Source organism: Pseudorca crassidens, chromosome 3, assembly GCF_039906515.1.
Source record: "Pseudorca crassidens isolate mPseCra1 chromosome 3, mPseCra1.hap1, whole genome shotgun sequence".
Taxonomy (NCBI): domain Eukaryota; kingdom Metazoa; phylum Chordata; class Mammalia; order Artiodactyla; family Delphinidae; genus Pseudorca; species Pseudorca crassidens.
This window is the reverse complement of record NC_090298.1, coordinates 114,906,141-114,919,735: the sequence shown is the minus strand read 5'-3', so window position 1 is coordinate 114,919,735 and position 13,595 is coordinate 114,906,141. Positions and strand designations below refer to the sequence as shown.

The 13,595-nt window shown below is 44.4% G+C and overlaps 1 protein-coding gene across 3 annotated transcripts in view; it reads left to right on the top strand.

Moving 5' to 3' along the window:
- Positions 1-13,595, top strand: part of KLHL3 (kelch like family member 3) — a 110,182-nt gene that overhangs the window by 32,733 nt on the left and 63,854 nt on the right. For all 3 annotated transcript variants that reach the window (XM_067731827.1, XM_067731826.1, XM_067731828.1), the window contains exon 4: positions 7,689-7,810. In XM_067731827.1, coding sequence (XP_067587928.1) covers positions 7,689-7,810 — 122 coding nt within the window. The remainder of the gene's footprint in view (positions 1-7,688; positions 7,811-13,595) is intronic.

Below are 13,595 nucleotides of genomic sequence, written 5' to 3'. Positions count from 1 at the left end.
CACCCTTTCTTTATGCCTGACTCTGCCAGGCCCTGGCCTATGTCTGTGTTCTGAGTGTTTGTATGATGTATTAATGTTTTTGAAGATCTTTGCGTAACATGCAGTTTAGCAAGACTTAATCCAAGGCAGTGGGGCAGGGAGGAAGGGAGCACTAGGGAGTAGAATCCTTTCTTTGTATAAAGAGGGCCTTGAGAGATTAGTCGGAGTAGATAGGGTCTGGTTTCTGAGGGTTTTGCCTCTAAGGAAATGGTGAGTTTTTCAGGAATTGATTTGGATGTAGTTCAACATAGGCCTTTGTAGTGTCTAGGAAAAGAGACCACTATTCAGACACCCACCAGCACCCATTAAGGTGCAACTGATTTGACCAAGATGATCTGCGGTAGACTTGTCTGGACTTGGAGTAGCTCAGCCTTGAAATTTAGATCATCACTGGGGAGGATCACTGGTAAGAAATGTTTTATGAATGTTCATAGAGGAGGTTTGGAGTTATTGATGCAGAGGCCTCTTTGCTGAGGATTAAACACAGGGGTGGTAATGCCACCTTGCATTGGGAGATGGTGTGGTGTCTTGGAAAGGGCTTTGGAGCCATCGTGACCTGACTCCAGCACCTGATCGGTTTGTAGGGAATTCACTTAACCTCTATGATCCTGTTTGCTTGTTTATGAGACTGGAATAACAACAATAAAACAATAATAACAATAACCAGGGAACAGATACAGGTAAGGGAAATAAGGCACCCAATACAGAATAGGTACTTAATAAAGTTTACTCTTATTATGTGTAGAGCACATCATAGTTTACAGAGCTCATGTGGATGTGTGGGGTGGCTCTGATACCAGCTGCCCTGATGGTGGTTAGGGTTGATATGAAACATCTCTGTTTCATATCAGGAAGGCATTTCCTTCCTGACTTGGTGCTCCATGTGCCCCTAGCTGAGCAGAAAGACCTTTCCAAGTGGAGGAAGGACGAGATTCCAGGGAGGTTGGGTGCTGGGGTGATATCCATCATTGCAGCTCTGCTGAATCCTGCTGCCACAGTTCTCAGACTCTCATTATCTCCTTTGACTCTCACATAGCCTTGGCTTAAAGGCAGGGCCGGGAATGTCCTTACTTTACAGGAGACAGAGGTCAGCCTTTTGCAGTTAAATGGCATAGACTGCTCACATGCAGGAGGTTTAGCTGGGATTCAGGGACGTGACAGGGTATTTCTTTTTCTCATGTGATGTTAACATGTGACATAGGTCTCAGCTTTAGCCAAATGAGTTGGCAACCCAGATATTAGGACTTAGACAGATGAAGGTTCGTGGTAAGAGAGTTTAATAGCCACCTTAACACCCATGCAGGATCACTGTGCAAAGGATAAGGACCTTCTGTTTTCTTTTTACCCAGATCATGAAATTAAATTAAAACAGTAAGGATTCAGCTGAGGAGTGAGGAAGAGTTCCATGACACAAGGCTTCCTGAATGCACTTTTTCTTCCCTTTGCCATACAGCTTTGTAGGGGTGGTTGGTGGTCTATGTCTGGTCCTTCAGAAAGACTTCGCCGCCACTCTACCATTCCTTTCTCACTCTTGAGGCTTCTTTGGCTGAATAATAGGGTTGGGTTTATACTGTGATCTAGAGGATGAGCCAGTGATTTCATAGCCTTCCTAAGTCTTCTGTGATGGTGAAAGGTTGTCCCTCCTGGCTCCTCAAGATGCACCTCCTCCCTCCTGTTCCCCCTTGGGCAATCTTCCACCTAAAAAGAGCTCTGTTGTGCATGTGGTGTGCTTGCTACATCGAGAACCATGACTTGCTTTCCTGGGCTCTTTACGGTTCTTGGAGACTTCTACGTGCAGGGTCTTAAAGTAGAGCCTGAGGATTTAAAGAAGTTCAAGACACAGACCCTTAATCCAGGCTGCCATCATCTTTCACCTGATTTACTGCAGCAGCCTTCTGATTGGTCAACCTGCCTCCTATTTTGTTCCCTCACCCCAAACCCATTTTCTATGCTGTAGCTTTAGTGATCTTTCCAAAAGAAAAAATCGAATGTATCCCTTACTTGCTTTAAGTCTGTCAAGGTCTCCCCATTGCCCTTAGAATGAAGTATAAACTTCTCAGCATGGCCCACAAGGCCTTCAAGTGGTCCAGACCCTGCTTGTATCTCCAGCTCCTCTCCCCCTTCCTCCCTTTTCATGCTGTGCTTCTGCCAGACTCAACTTCTTATGGTCCCAGAATAGGTCATGTTCTTTCTTACCTCTGGACCTTTACATACACTATTCTATCTGCCTGGAATATTCTTCCCTCACACTCACTGCTCTTCTGAACAACCATGACTCCTCCAGATCTCATGTTAGATCAGTGGTTCTTAACCATTACGAATCAGTCTGATGAAAACAATGGATTCCTTCCACAAAAAATAGTAAATGTGTGCTCCTGTGTACTCATCATTTTGCATACAATTCAGGGTATAGGCTTCCCTGCTTAAGAACCTTTTAAGCTGAACCTCCTTTTCTAGCATTTAACATACTTTGTAATTGTTGGTTTACTTATCCCTCTTTCTACTAGACTGAGCTCCATGAGGGCAGGGAACATGACTTGTTCACCACTGTGTCCTCTGGGCCTTGCCCATGGGGACTGTTTGATACATGTTTGTTGAGTGAATGAATGAACAAATATCTGCCCTTGAGTAGATCATGATCTATCTGGAAGAACAGGATATGTTGTTAACAGAGGACAAAAGATGTGCAACAAACAGACATTTTCTTTTTTTTTCTTTCTTTAATTCAAGTATAGTTGCTGTACAATATTATATAAGTTACAGGTGTACAATATAGTGATTCACAATTTTTAAAGGTTATACTCCATTTATAGTTATTATAAAATATTGACTGGGCTTCCCTGGTGGCGCAGTGGTTAAGCATACACCTGCCAGTGCAGGGGACATGGGTTCGAGCCCTGGTCTGGGAAGATCCCACATGCTACGGAGCAACTAAGTCCGTGCGCCACAACCACTGAGCCTGTGCTCTAGAGCCCGCATGCTACAACTACTGAAGCCCATGTGCCTAGAGCCCGTGCTCTGCCACAAGAGAAGCCACTGCAATGAGAAGCCCGCACACCACACTGAAAGTAGCCCCTGCTTGTTGCAACTAGAGAAAGCCCACGTGCAGCAACAAAGATCCAATACAGCCAAAATAAATAAATAAATACATAAATAAATAAAATTTGACTGTATTCCCTGTGTTGTACAATATATCCTTGTAGCTTATTTTATACCTAATAGTTTGTACCTCTTCATCTCCTACCCTATATTGCCCCTTCCCACTTCCTTCTCCCCAGTAGTAACCACTAGTTTGCTCTCTGTATCTGTGAGTCTGCTTCTTTTTTGTTGTATTCACTAATTTGTTGTATGTTTTAGATTTCACATATAAGTGATGTCAAACAGAATTTGTCTTTGTCTGACTTATTTTGCTTAGTATAATACCCTCCAAGTCCATCCATGTTGCTGCAAATGGCAAAATTTCATTCTTTTTAATGGCTGAGTAGTATTCCATTGTGTATATAAACCACATCTTCTTTATCCACTCATCTGTTGATTGACACTTTGGTTGCTTCCATATCTTGGCAATTGTAAATAATGTTGCTGTGAACATTGGGATGCATGTATCTTTTCAAATTAGTGTTTTGGGTTGTTTTTTTTTTTTTTTTTATGTATACCAAGGAATGGAATCCCTGGGTCATATGGTAGTTCTATTTTTAGTTTTTTGAGAAACCTCCATACTGTTTTCCACAGTGGCTGCACCAATTTACATTCCCACCAACAGTGGTAGGAGGGTTCCCTTTTCTCCACATTCTCACCAGCATTTGTTATTTGTGTTCTTTTTGATGATAGCCATCCTGACAGGTGTGAGATGATACCTCATTGTGGTTTTGATTTGCATTTCACTGATGAATAGTGATGTTGAACATCTTTTCATGTGTGTGCTGGCCATCTGCATTTCCTCTTTTCTGAAAGTTCAGAGTCTGAAGTGGCTGGACTGGGCCTCTTGGGTTGACCTTGAATAGAGAAGGACTTATTGGGCTTATGTTCTGTTCTCTAGAAATATTTGTCAAAGTAGCGGAGGTGAGTGAAGGAGTAAGAATGACCAAGCCTTTGATGATTTCTCCCTCTTTAGAATTATCAGAGTCTGTGGATTTATGAGATGTCAAAAGATAGCCTCTCTTCTTTCTCTCTTTCCCTGTACCAACAAATATTTTTTCAGTGCTTGTTATATGTCACACACTCTGTTAGGTGTTGAGGACAAGATCCCATCTCTCTTCGTTCTTGCTTACTGGGTAATAAGTATAAGTTGGCTCAGAATTTGGACATAGGTTTTGTTTGGGAATACTTTTATCAAAGCCATTAGTTAGGGTCAGGTTTAAATTATAGAGGGATTTATTAGAAATGACATGAGATCTAGAGTTAGGCCACGGTTCAGATCCAAGCCCTGCCTCTTACTAGCTGTGTGCAAGTGCCTCTTGATATGCCAGTTCTATAATTTGTAAAATGGAAGTAATATCTAGTACCTCCTGAGGTCATTGCAAGGACTAAATGAAATAATGTGTGTAAACCCTGAGGGCCTGCATGTAGTAGCAACTATTATTACTGCCACTTTCAGGGTTTGTTTAAACTGATGTCTTAGTTTGGTGCAGTGATTTCTACTGGTTCACAGAGATATTAAATTGCATTTTATGAGTCCTTATGATTTATATAGGTCTCCAATTTCCTATAAGGTAGATTTCTCAGAAAATACATGTCTCTGAGGCCCTAGGTTTTCTTTTTTTTTTTTCCATTTTTTCCTTGCTTGTTGGAGTTTTAAGTACTTAATGTAGAAATTAGAAACTTTTGATTCACATAAAGAAGCAAGAAAAAAAATCTCCCAAAGTCCCACCATCTAGAAAACTGTGTTTTAACGTTTTTTGGACATTTGAGACTGATGAAAATGATTTGTTCATCCCCTCAGAAAATCAAACTTTTGCCCACATATACAAATGTTTTCATGCAATTTCAGGAGTTTCCATTTGTTTACCCCCAGGTTACAAAACCCTAAGCTGACTCCCAAGCTCTAATTCCATAGAGAGAAAGCAATCAGGCCAGGCTCTGATTTCACACTCACTAAGGGCTTCTGAGTCTCTTGGTTCTTGCAGTCAGGTTGCTGGTTGCTCGTTTTTCTAAGGTCCAAGTTTTTTTTATTATAAAATTTATTTATATATTTATTTATTTTTTGGGTGTTGGGTCTTCGTTGCTGCGCGTGGGCTTTCTCTAGTTGCGGTGAGCGGGGGCTACTCTTGGTTGCCATGCGCGGGCTTTTCATTGCAGTGACTTCTCTTGTAGAGGAGCACGGGCTCTAGAGCGCAGGCTCAGTAGCTGAGGTGCACGGGCTTAGTTGCCCCACGGCATGGGGCATCTTCCCGGATCAGGGCTCGAGCCTGCGTCCCCTGTGTTGGCAGGCAGATTCTTAACCACTGCACCACCAGGGAAGTCCCTCTAAGGTCCAAGTTCTTAAACTAAGAATTGGCTATCTTTGATGATCTTTTGCAATATAATTACCAACTGGACCTTTATTTGTGAATGTCTTAGTAGCTGTTTGGAGAGATGAATTTAACTTCTGATTTCCTTGCGTGTATGTTCTTTTTTTTTCTTTTCTTCTTTTTTGCGGTACACGGGCCTCTCACTGTTGTGGCCTCTCCTGTTGCGGAGCACAGGCTCCGGACGCGCAGGCTCAGCGGACATGGCTCACGGGCCTAGCCGCTCCACCCCATGTGGGATCTTCCTGGACCGGGGTATGAACCCGTGTCCCCTGCATCGGCAGGTGGACTCTCAACCACTGCGCCACCAGGGAAACCCGCGTGTATGTTCTTGTTTGTCTTAGAGTAAATACAAGAAAGAGATTGTGAGAGCCTGTTTTATAGGCAGAGGAGAAACCCACCGTCTTTTCCTGTTTCCTCTTTGCCTCTTCGTCTTGTCTCAGGGCTCTTTGTGCTGAAGACTTTTCACTGGCTTCTACTAAAGTCAGAGAGAACCAACTGGGGGTCTCTGGGCTACCTGATCTGGCAGCAGTGGGAGCCGGCAACGTCTGGAATAGGTCCCCCGCCCCCACCTTTCCTCCCTGTTCAGAGTCATTCATATCTAGAACTGTGTCAGGGTGGGAACTGGGGATTGGTGGAGGAATCATGTGCAGTCCATGCAGCTTGGAGGTGGGCGTCTGCAGCCCACATGCTGTACTGTACTTTATTTTCTTGGCTCCAGTGCACAGATTCCACAGAGAGAAAACAACCGCCCAGGCTCAGTTTTCACACTCACATAAGGACTTCTGAATCCCTGTTTCTAGTAGTCATGTTGCCCTTCATTTCAGTCTACAAAGACACATGTCTTGCCTGTCTTTTCCTTCTGAAATCAGCAGCCCTTGTTGAAGGAGCCTGGCTCTAGATAGAGCTGTGAGCTGTATAGAGAGGGCAGGCTGAAGTCAGGGGCCTCAGGACTGCACATGTGCCACTGCTGCCCTAGTTCACAGGCCTCTGTCTTCTCTTTTTTGGATTATTGTCAGGGCCTCCCATCTGTTCTCCCTGCCTCTGATCCAGCTTCCACCAGTACATCCAAAATTTCATTCAAAGACACCCATCTGTTGATGTCATTCCCTTGTTTAAAACCTTTCAGTGGTGCTACTCTTAGGATAAAGTGCAAACTCATTTGCATGGTTTGCTGGGCTCTGCAAGTCCTGGCCCCTATCTACCTCTCCAGCCTCCTTCCTCTCACTGTCACCCCACGTACCAGCCGTGCTGCCCTCTCACTGTTCCCCACATTTATACTTTTGGCACTTCTCTATCTTTGCACTGATGATTCCTGCATCCAGCTCGTCCTTCCTCACCTCTGCTGCATGTGGAATACCCAGCTCAAATGTGACCTCCTATTAGGATGCCTTCCTGGATTCCCCAGACAGGGTTTGTTGCTCTTTCGTCTGCATTCTTGGGATTCAATACACCATAGTGATTACAAGTGTGGGGCTCTAGAGTCAGACTCCCTGCTTTTAATCCCAGCCTGGCCCCTTCCTAGATGTATGACTGTAGGCAAAATGAATTACCTACACTCCTGTGCCTCAGTTTCTTCATCTGTAATATGGGGATGATATTAATAACACTCATAGGTTGTTGATTAAAATAGGCAACAGTTTAAAGTGCTTAGCACAGTGCTTGGCCATAGTTAGCACTCAATAATTGTTTTTTTAAGAAATTGTTGTTCTACTGGTACTTTGCATATACCTCTATTAAGCTCTTATCATCTCATATATTTTTATATATCTGCCCTACTAGAACAGGTGCTCCTTCTTGAGGACAGGTGCATATCTCGTTCACTTTCCCTGGCCCCTGTGTACAAGTTTGCAGTAACTTGGTTGAATGCTTTATCACATATAGATTTGCCTTCAGAGTGGAAATGGGCAACAGATAGAGTGGGGAATGCTTGAAATTGGGTTTGTAGATGATCACAGACCCAGAGTTGTTGTGACCTTGATGTCAGCTGGTCTATCTTCCTCTGTGCCTGAGCCCTTCTGCTGCCTCCGGGAGCACAGACAGTGCTTTTATGTTGCCAAGACAGGACAGGAGGCCATGTGAACGTTAAGCACACCCTAGGCACCAAGTTCATGTCCATTTTGTTTTTGTTTTGAACTGTAGGTGACATGTCTGAGAGTAAAGCCAAGAAGATAGAAATCAAGGATGTGGATGGGCAGACCCTGAGTAAGCTGATTGACTACATCTATACGGCCGAGATTGAGGTGACTGAAGAGAACGTCCAGGTAAATTCAGCTCCAACTAATAGCACAGTGTATTGTATATTCAGGGCCCACTGTTTTACATCATCATTTCATTTAACCCTCACAACAACTCAGTTGGTAACTGGAGAGAAAACTGAAGCTCCAGAGAGAGTAGGTGACTTGCCCTGGGTCACATGGCAAGGGTGAACGACCGTCAGACTCCTGCCTGCCTGACCATGGGACCCACGTTCTTAACCACTAGGCCAAAATCCCTCTGAATGAGCTTGGGCTCCAGAGCAGAAAGTCTTTAACTCACGCTGGTTTAAAGTGTTGGTAAAGGAAGAATTAGAAGCCTGGGTGACCCCTTTTCTCCTCAGTCATTATCTCATCTCAGGGATTTTGAGTATTGGCTTGTGAGGCTGTTAAACGTCTTTCTTGTCTAACTGTTCGTCAGCGAAATGCCTCTGAGCCTGTAGAGGTGCCAAGCACCAGGCTTGAGTGTCAGTAGGGGCATGTTGCTCTGAGACATGTTGTCTGTGCCTTTTCCTCCTTTTGCCGCCCTGCCCTCATCCCAAGCCATCTGGAGCCTTGAAATAGGAGCCAGTGAAGACACTGCTTCACCCAAAGGTGTGGATCTTTGCTGTGGGGACGTGAGACATCAGCGTCATGCTTCAGAAGGGAAGATGGTTGAGGGTGTGGCCCACGCTGGAATGCTATGAGTCACTAGGCCAAACACAGACGCAGGATACACTATTTCTTGTCATTAAGGATTTTACTGTTTAATTAAAGTAATGGAAATTGTGTGGGATATGGAGGTTTTTTCTTCCTTCTTTTGTTTTTTAAAGCAAAATTTCACCTTATTTAGGTGAATAGGCCGATACCTCTCTGGTGACCAAAATACCTATTTCCCTTTTCCAGAACACCATCCCCTCTTCTAGGATTGAGGTATTTGGGAGGCCGAATTGATAATCGTGTATTGATTCCATTTGGCCCAGATGTTTGAGTGCCTCTTACATGCCAGACACTTTATTGGGCACTGTGTTTGTACCAGTGAGCAGAGGTCATTCCATTGTCTGCTTTCATGGAATTTGTGGTCTAGGGGTGAAGATGGACACTCATCAAATAAGCACACAAGTAATGTTTATGCACAAATTGTGATAAGTCCTTTGAAGGAAAGGAACAATTTGGATGAAGGAGGGAATCTAGGAAGGGCTCTTTCAGGAGATAAGATTTGAGCTGAGGACTGCAGGATGAATGGAAGTTAGCTTGGTGTGGTGAAGGGTACTCTGCTGGGGGTGTCAGGGCACAGGCAGACTGAGGGTCTGAGGCACCCTGCATTTGGGGCTGCAGAGCCTGCCCCAAGGTACAGACTGCTTTTGTCTCTGGCCCCTAGACAGACTTTTGGGTGGCATAGTTTCTACAATGATCTGGTATAATCCTCCCCTGCCCTTTTAAAATTGAGGTTTATTTTATACACAGTAAAATGCATAGCCATTCCATTATTTCTGGTCTTTCCCATCCAGAGTGGAGTGGGCGAGGTCATGGTTACATACTAGGTCTAGCAGCGGAATTTAAACAGCTGAATGACTTTTGGGCAGTAACGGTAAGTGCAAAGTAATTTAGTATAAAATATGTATAGGGCATGTATGTATAGGGCATGGAAAAAAATTTTTTAATGGGTGATAGTGATTTCAAATCACCATGACATTTAAATTCATTTAGGTACTTTTGAGACTGATATAAATATTGAGATTCACAAAATGCCAGAAATTACATCCTTTCAACTCTAATGAATAATGCTAGATGTCAACCTAAAAATATGCAGGGGTATAAATAATTTTTAAAAATCTCGCATTAGGGTATATCAGTAACTCATTAATCATACAGTGTGGTAGGCAGAATAGTAGCCCCCAAAGATGTTCGTGTCCTAACCCCTGGAATTTTGTGAATATGTTAGGGTGAATGTCAGAGGAATTAATATTGCAGATGGAATTAATGTTGCTAATCAGCTGAACATGTGATGGGAGATTAGCTTGGATTATCCAGGTGGGCTCAGTGTAATAGCTAGGGGTATTTAAATCGAAGAGGGAGGTGGAATGAGAGAACTAGAGCGATGTGACCTGGCAAGGATTCAGTTTGATGTTTCTGGCCTTGAAGATAGGGAGGCCATGAGCCAAGGAATGTGGGTGCCTCTAGAAGCCTGAAGGGCAAGGAAACGTATTCTCCCTCAGAACCTCCAGAAGGAGCTCACCTCTGCTGACACCTTGATTTTAGCCTGGTGAAACCCATTTGGGACTTCCGACTTCCAGATGTAAGAAAATAAATTTGTTTGTTGTTTTAGGTCACTAAAACAAAACAAAAACAAACAAACTTAAAACACTGTTTAGGGGAGATTGTAGAATTGTATAATTGGAACCAGCTTTTTTCTCCCTTTTCTACATGTGTTTATTTAATAAGCTTTTTTTCCCTGTAAAGTACAAAGTGTTTAAAAGCTGAGGTAGTTAGAAGATGTTCCATTCTGGATCCTTTTTGCCTGGCTGGGTATTTATCTTTGCAACTTTGGTCTAACCCAGTGGTGGTCTCTACAGCACCAGTTACCTTAAGGCAGGTAGCAACAGATAGCGTAATCGGAGGACTCTGGAGAAAATGGCGTCACCATTACTTTTAAAAACTACTTTGTAGCGTCGTGGGGAGGGAGCCAGCGTGAAGACGTGCAGCTTCAGAGGGCTTGCAGAACTAAAGATGAGGCAGGAATCAAGTCTGAATGGAGACCTGGGTCCAGGCCTCAGCTTTGACGTTCATTCACACAGTACTCTTATTCTTGCCTTTTCCCACTGCAGGGGGTCAGTCTCCTGACTGTAAAGTGAGGGCATGGGACTCAGTGACCTCTGATCAGAGAAGACACTTACTCTGCCAGCCTCTGGTTTGTTCTGCTTCCTTTCTACTAGAGCTTCTCTGATACCCTCCCTGACATGCTGCCTCAAGGATCAGTTTTCTCATCTGTAAAACAGGAATCATAATAGTACCCATTCTGTTGGGTGGTCATGAGTTAGACTGTCTGCCTTCAAACCTTGACTCCACCATTTTCTAGCTGTGTGACCCCCAAGAAGGTCCTTAACCTCTCTGTGCCTCAGTATTCTTGTCTGTATTATGGGCATAATAATCGTACTTAACCTCATAGGGTTGGCATGAAGGTTAAATGAATTACTATAGGTAAAGCACTTAGAGGAGTGCCACCCTGTGCCAACAGGCAGTATGGGCACAGAGAGCACTGTGAACACAGAAGCTTTTTCATCAAGGAGCACATAGTCTGAAGGTGGAGACAGGTGGCCAGGCAAATGCATGCCCTCCAGTGTGGTAGGGGCCAGGGTGGAGGTACCCAGGAAGCAGGCAATGGTCATCACCCCCTTGATGAGGATGGTCAGGGCAGGCCTCACTGAGGAAGTGTTTTGTGTGCTGGGTCTTGAAGGAAGGTCTGGGAGGTCAGGCCTGCCTCCTCTTCCACCTGTCTGTGTCCCTGCTGGCGTGTGAGCCCCTGGAGGGGCCTGTTGCATTCATTTGTATGTGGGAGTAGGGAGGGGGCTGCATGTTCAGGGGCTCTCCTGAGAAGCACAATGTGGAACCTTCAGGAAACTGCATTGTTTGGAATCAGTCAGATATATGAACTATTTTCCTTTTTATCCCTCACTTTAAACTATGGTTTGGTCAGGGGTGACCTTGGGGGAAAACAAAACAAAAAAAGTTGAGAAGAGAAAGTTTAGATCAAAATGTGGTTGCTTCTTACTGCTCTGATGTACCTGCTGAGAGTTGCTCACAAGCTGTGAGGACAGTGTGTGTTGAGGATTTGGTGCACTGAGGCGGTGAGCATGGAGGCACCTGGGGAAACAAGGGTCAGAGACTTGGGGCTTGGTTAAGTGACTGGGAGATGATGCCCTAAATCTCTTCCCAGCCACACATACCTTGGAGAGTCTGAGCTGCCCTTCTATGGTGGAGGTAACAAGTCGTAACTGTTACTTATTGATACTCATTGTAAGACAAGCATGTGTTGATTATTTCACATGCATTATTTCATTTAATTATCGTAACCATCACTAGAAGGTTCTACTATGATTCTTCTCTTACAGTTGAAGGAACTGATGCTCCAAGGGGTTAAGTGGGTAGTACCCACGGTCACACAGGTAGTAAGGGGTGGAGTTGGGGTTTGAATCCAGCTCTCTCCAGCTCACTATGCCCTGTTGATGTGGTCAACTCGAGTTTCTCGTTAAATGAATGATCAGAATCTTGACTTCAGCTCGTAATAATTAATAATAATAAAAACCAGTTTAACTGACGAATTCCTATGCACCAAACACTGGGTTAGCTGCTTTAAATGTATTATCTCATTTGAGCCCAACAACAAGCCTTTAAGGCAGTACTATTATTTTCATTTTACTGTTGAGGAGTCAGAGGTAAGAGAGGTTATTTGCCTTTAGTCACATGGCTGGTAAGTGGAGAAGTCAATATTCTAAGTGACACTGTACTTCAATAAAAAAATTAAAAAATTATTCTAAGTGACACATTTAATCACAGTACTTTTTGCTAGCTCTCCTGTTCATCTATCTGTACACATCTCTCTCTCTCTCTCTCTCTCTCTCTCTCCCTTCTTTCTCTCAGTAGATTTTTATTTAGCACTATTTCTGTGCCAGGCCTCATGCCTGGTGCTGGCAGAGGCAGACCCCCTGCTGTGTGGTGTGGGCAGAGGCCCTGGGCAGCCTTGCCACCTGGCCCTCTGGCTGGTACCCTCCCTCTGTGCATGGCCCTGCCTCTCTGAAATTCCAGGAGTAGGTGCATTCTGAGGCAGGGCATTTCCTTTTGTTTTTGTTAAAGGAAACTAAACTCTGTGACGGGATATCCTCTGCTGTGTTTTCATGTTATCCGAGGGAGAGGAAAAAAAACAAAACAGTGCCTGCATGTGAAAAATGGAGGGAAGCCATTTGCAAGCTGGAAGGGAACCTGTAAACTCTCTGCTGAGGGTCATTCCAGGGCCTGTTTTCCCAGCACCAAAATGCTGAGACGGTGAGAGCCAAGCTGAAAGCTTTTAACCCAGGGTCGTCTTCTCTTCCTGCAGCGATTCCAGCCAACTGCTCCTTCTCAGGTCTCAATCTTCTTCCAGGGGCCAAGCAGCACGGCCCTACTGATTCCACCAGGACAGTCTTGCTTCCAAGCTGAGGACCTGAGTTTGGCCTCTTGTTCCTAATCTTGTTACTGCTGCCGCTTGAGGGAGTCGAGTTGCAGGCAAGATAAGAGAAGAGGAAATCCTCTTTTAGCCCTTGTTGTGGGAGAGGGAAGCAAAGACCACCTCCTGGACGTTTTTCACTCTCTTTTCTTTTGTAGCCTGTGGGGATTTGTGTTGACTCGCCTTGTGTGCAGCCCCTAGAGCCCTACTGGACCAGACCCCTGTTTATCCCTGAGACTCAGCATTTGAGCAGTGATACATCCTCCAGCCTCTAAACCCTCCTCAGCATTCTGAATCCCTTTGCTTTTCTTCATGCCTTCCTGTATGAAGCAAGTGGATCGCAGCATAAGATCAAAGACAAAGGAGGGAAGGGGCAATTAGAGAAACCACCAGCCCCGCTCATTTTGGGAAGTCACCTTGGGAATGCTTTCGGGCAGAAGTGGACCCAAAGAGGATGGGAGGAGGGTGTATGGAGAGGTGGAAAGCCTGATCATTTTTGTCTGCGAAGTGGGTTTTGTGAACAGTAGGAAAGTTGAAAGCTGTGTGGGTAGCTCTATCCAGGGAGGTTCTAAAAACTGAAAGTATAATCTAAGGAATGTGTTCAGAAAGTAT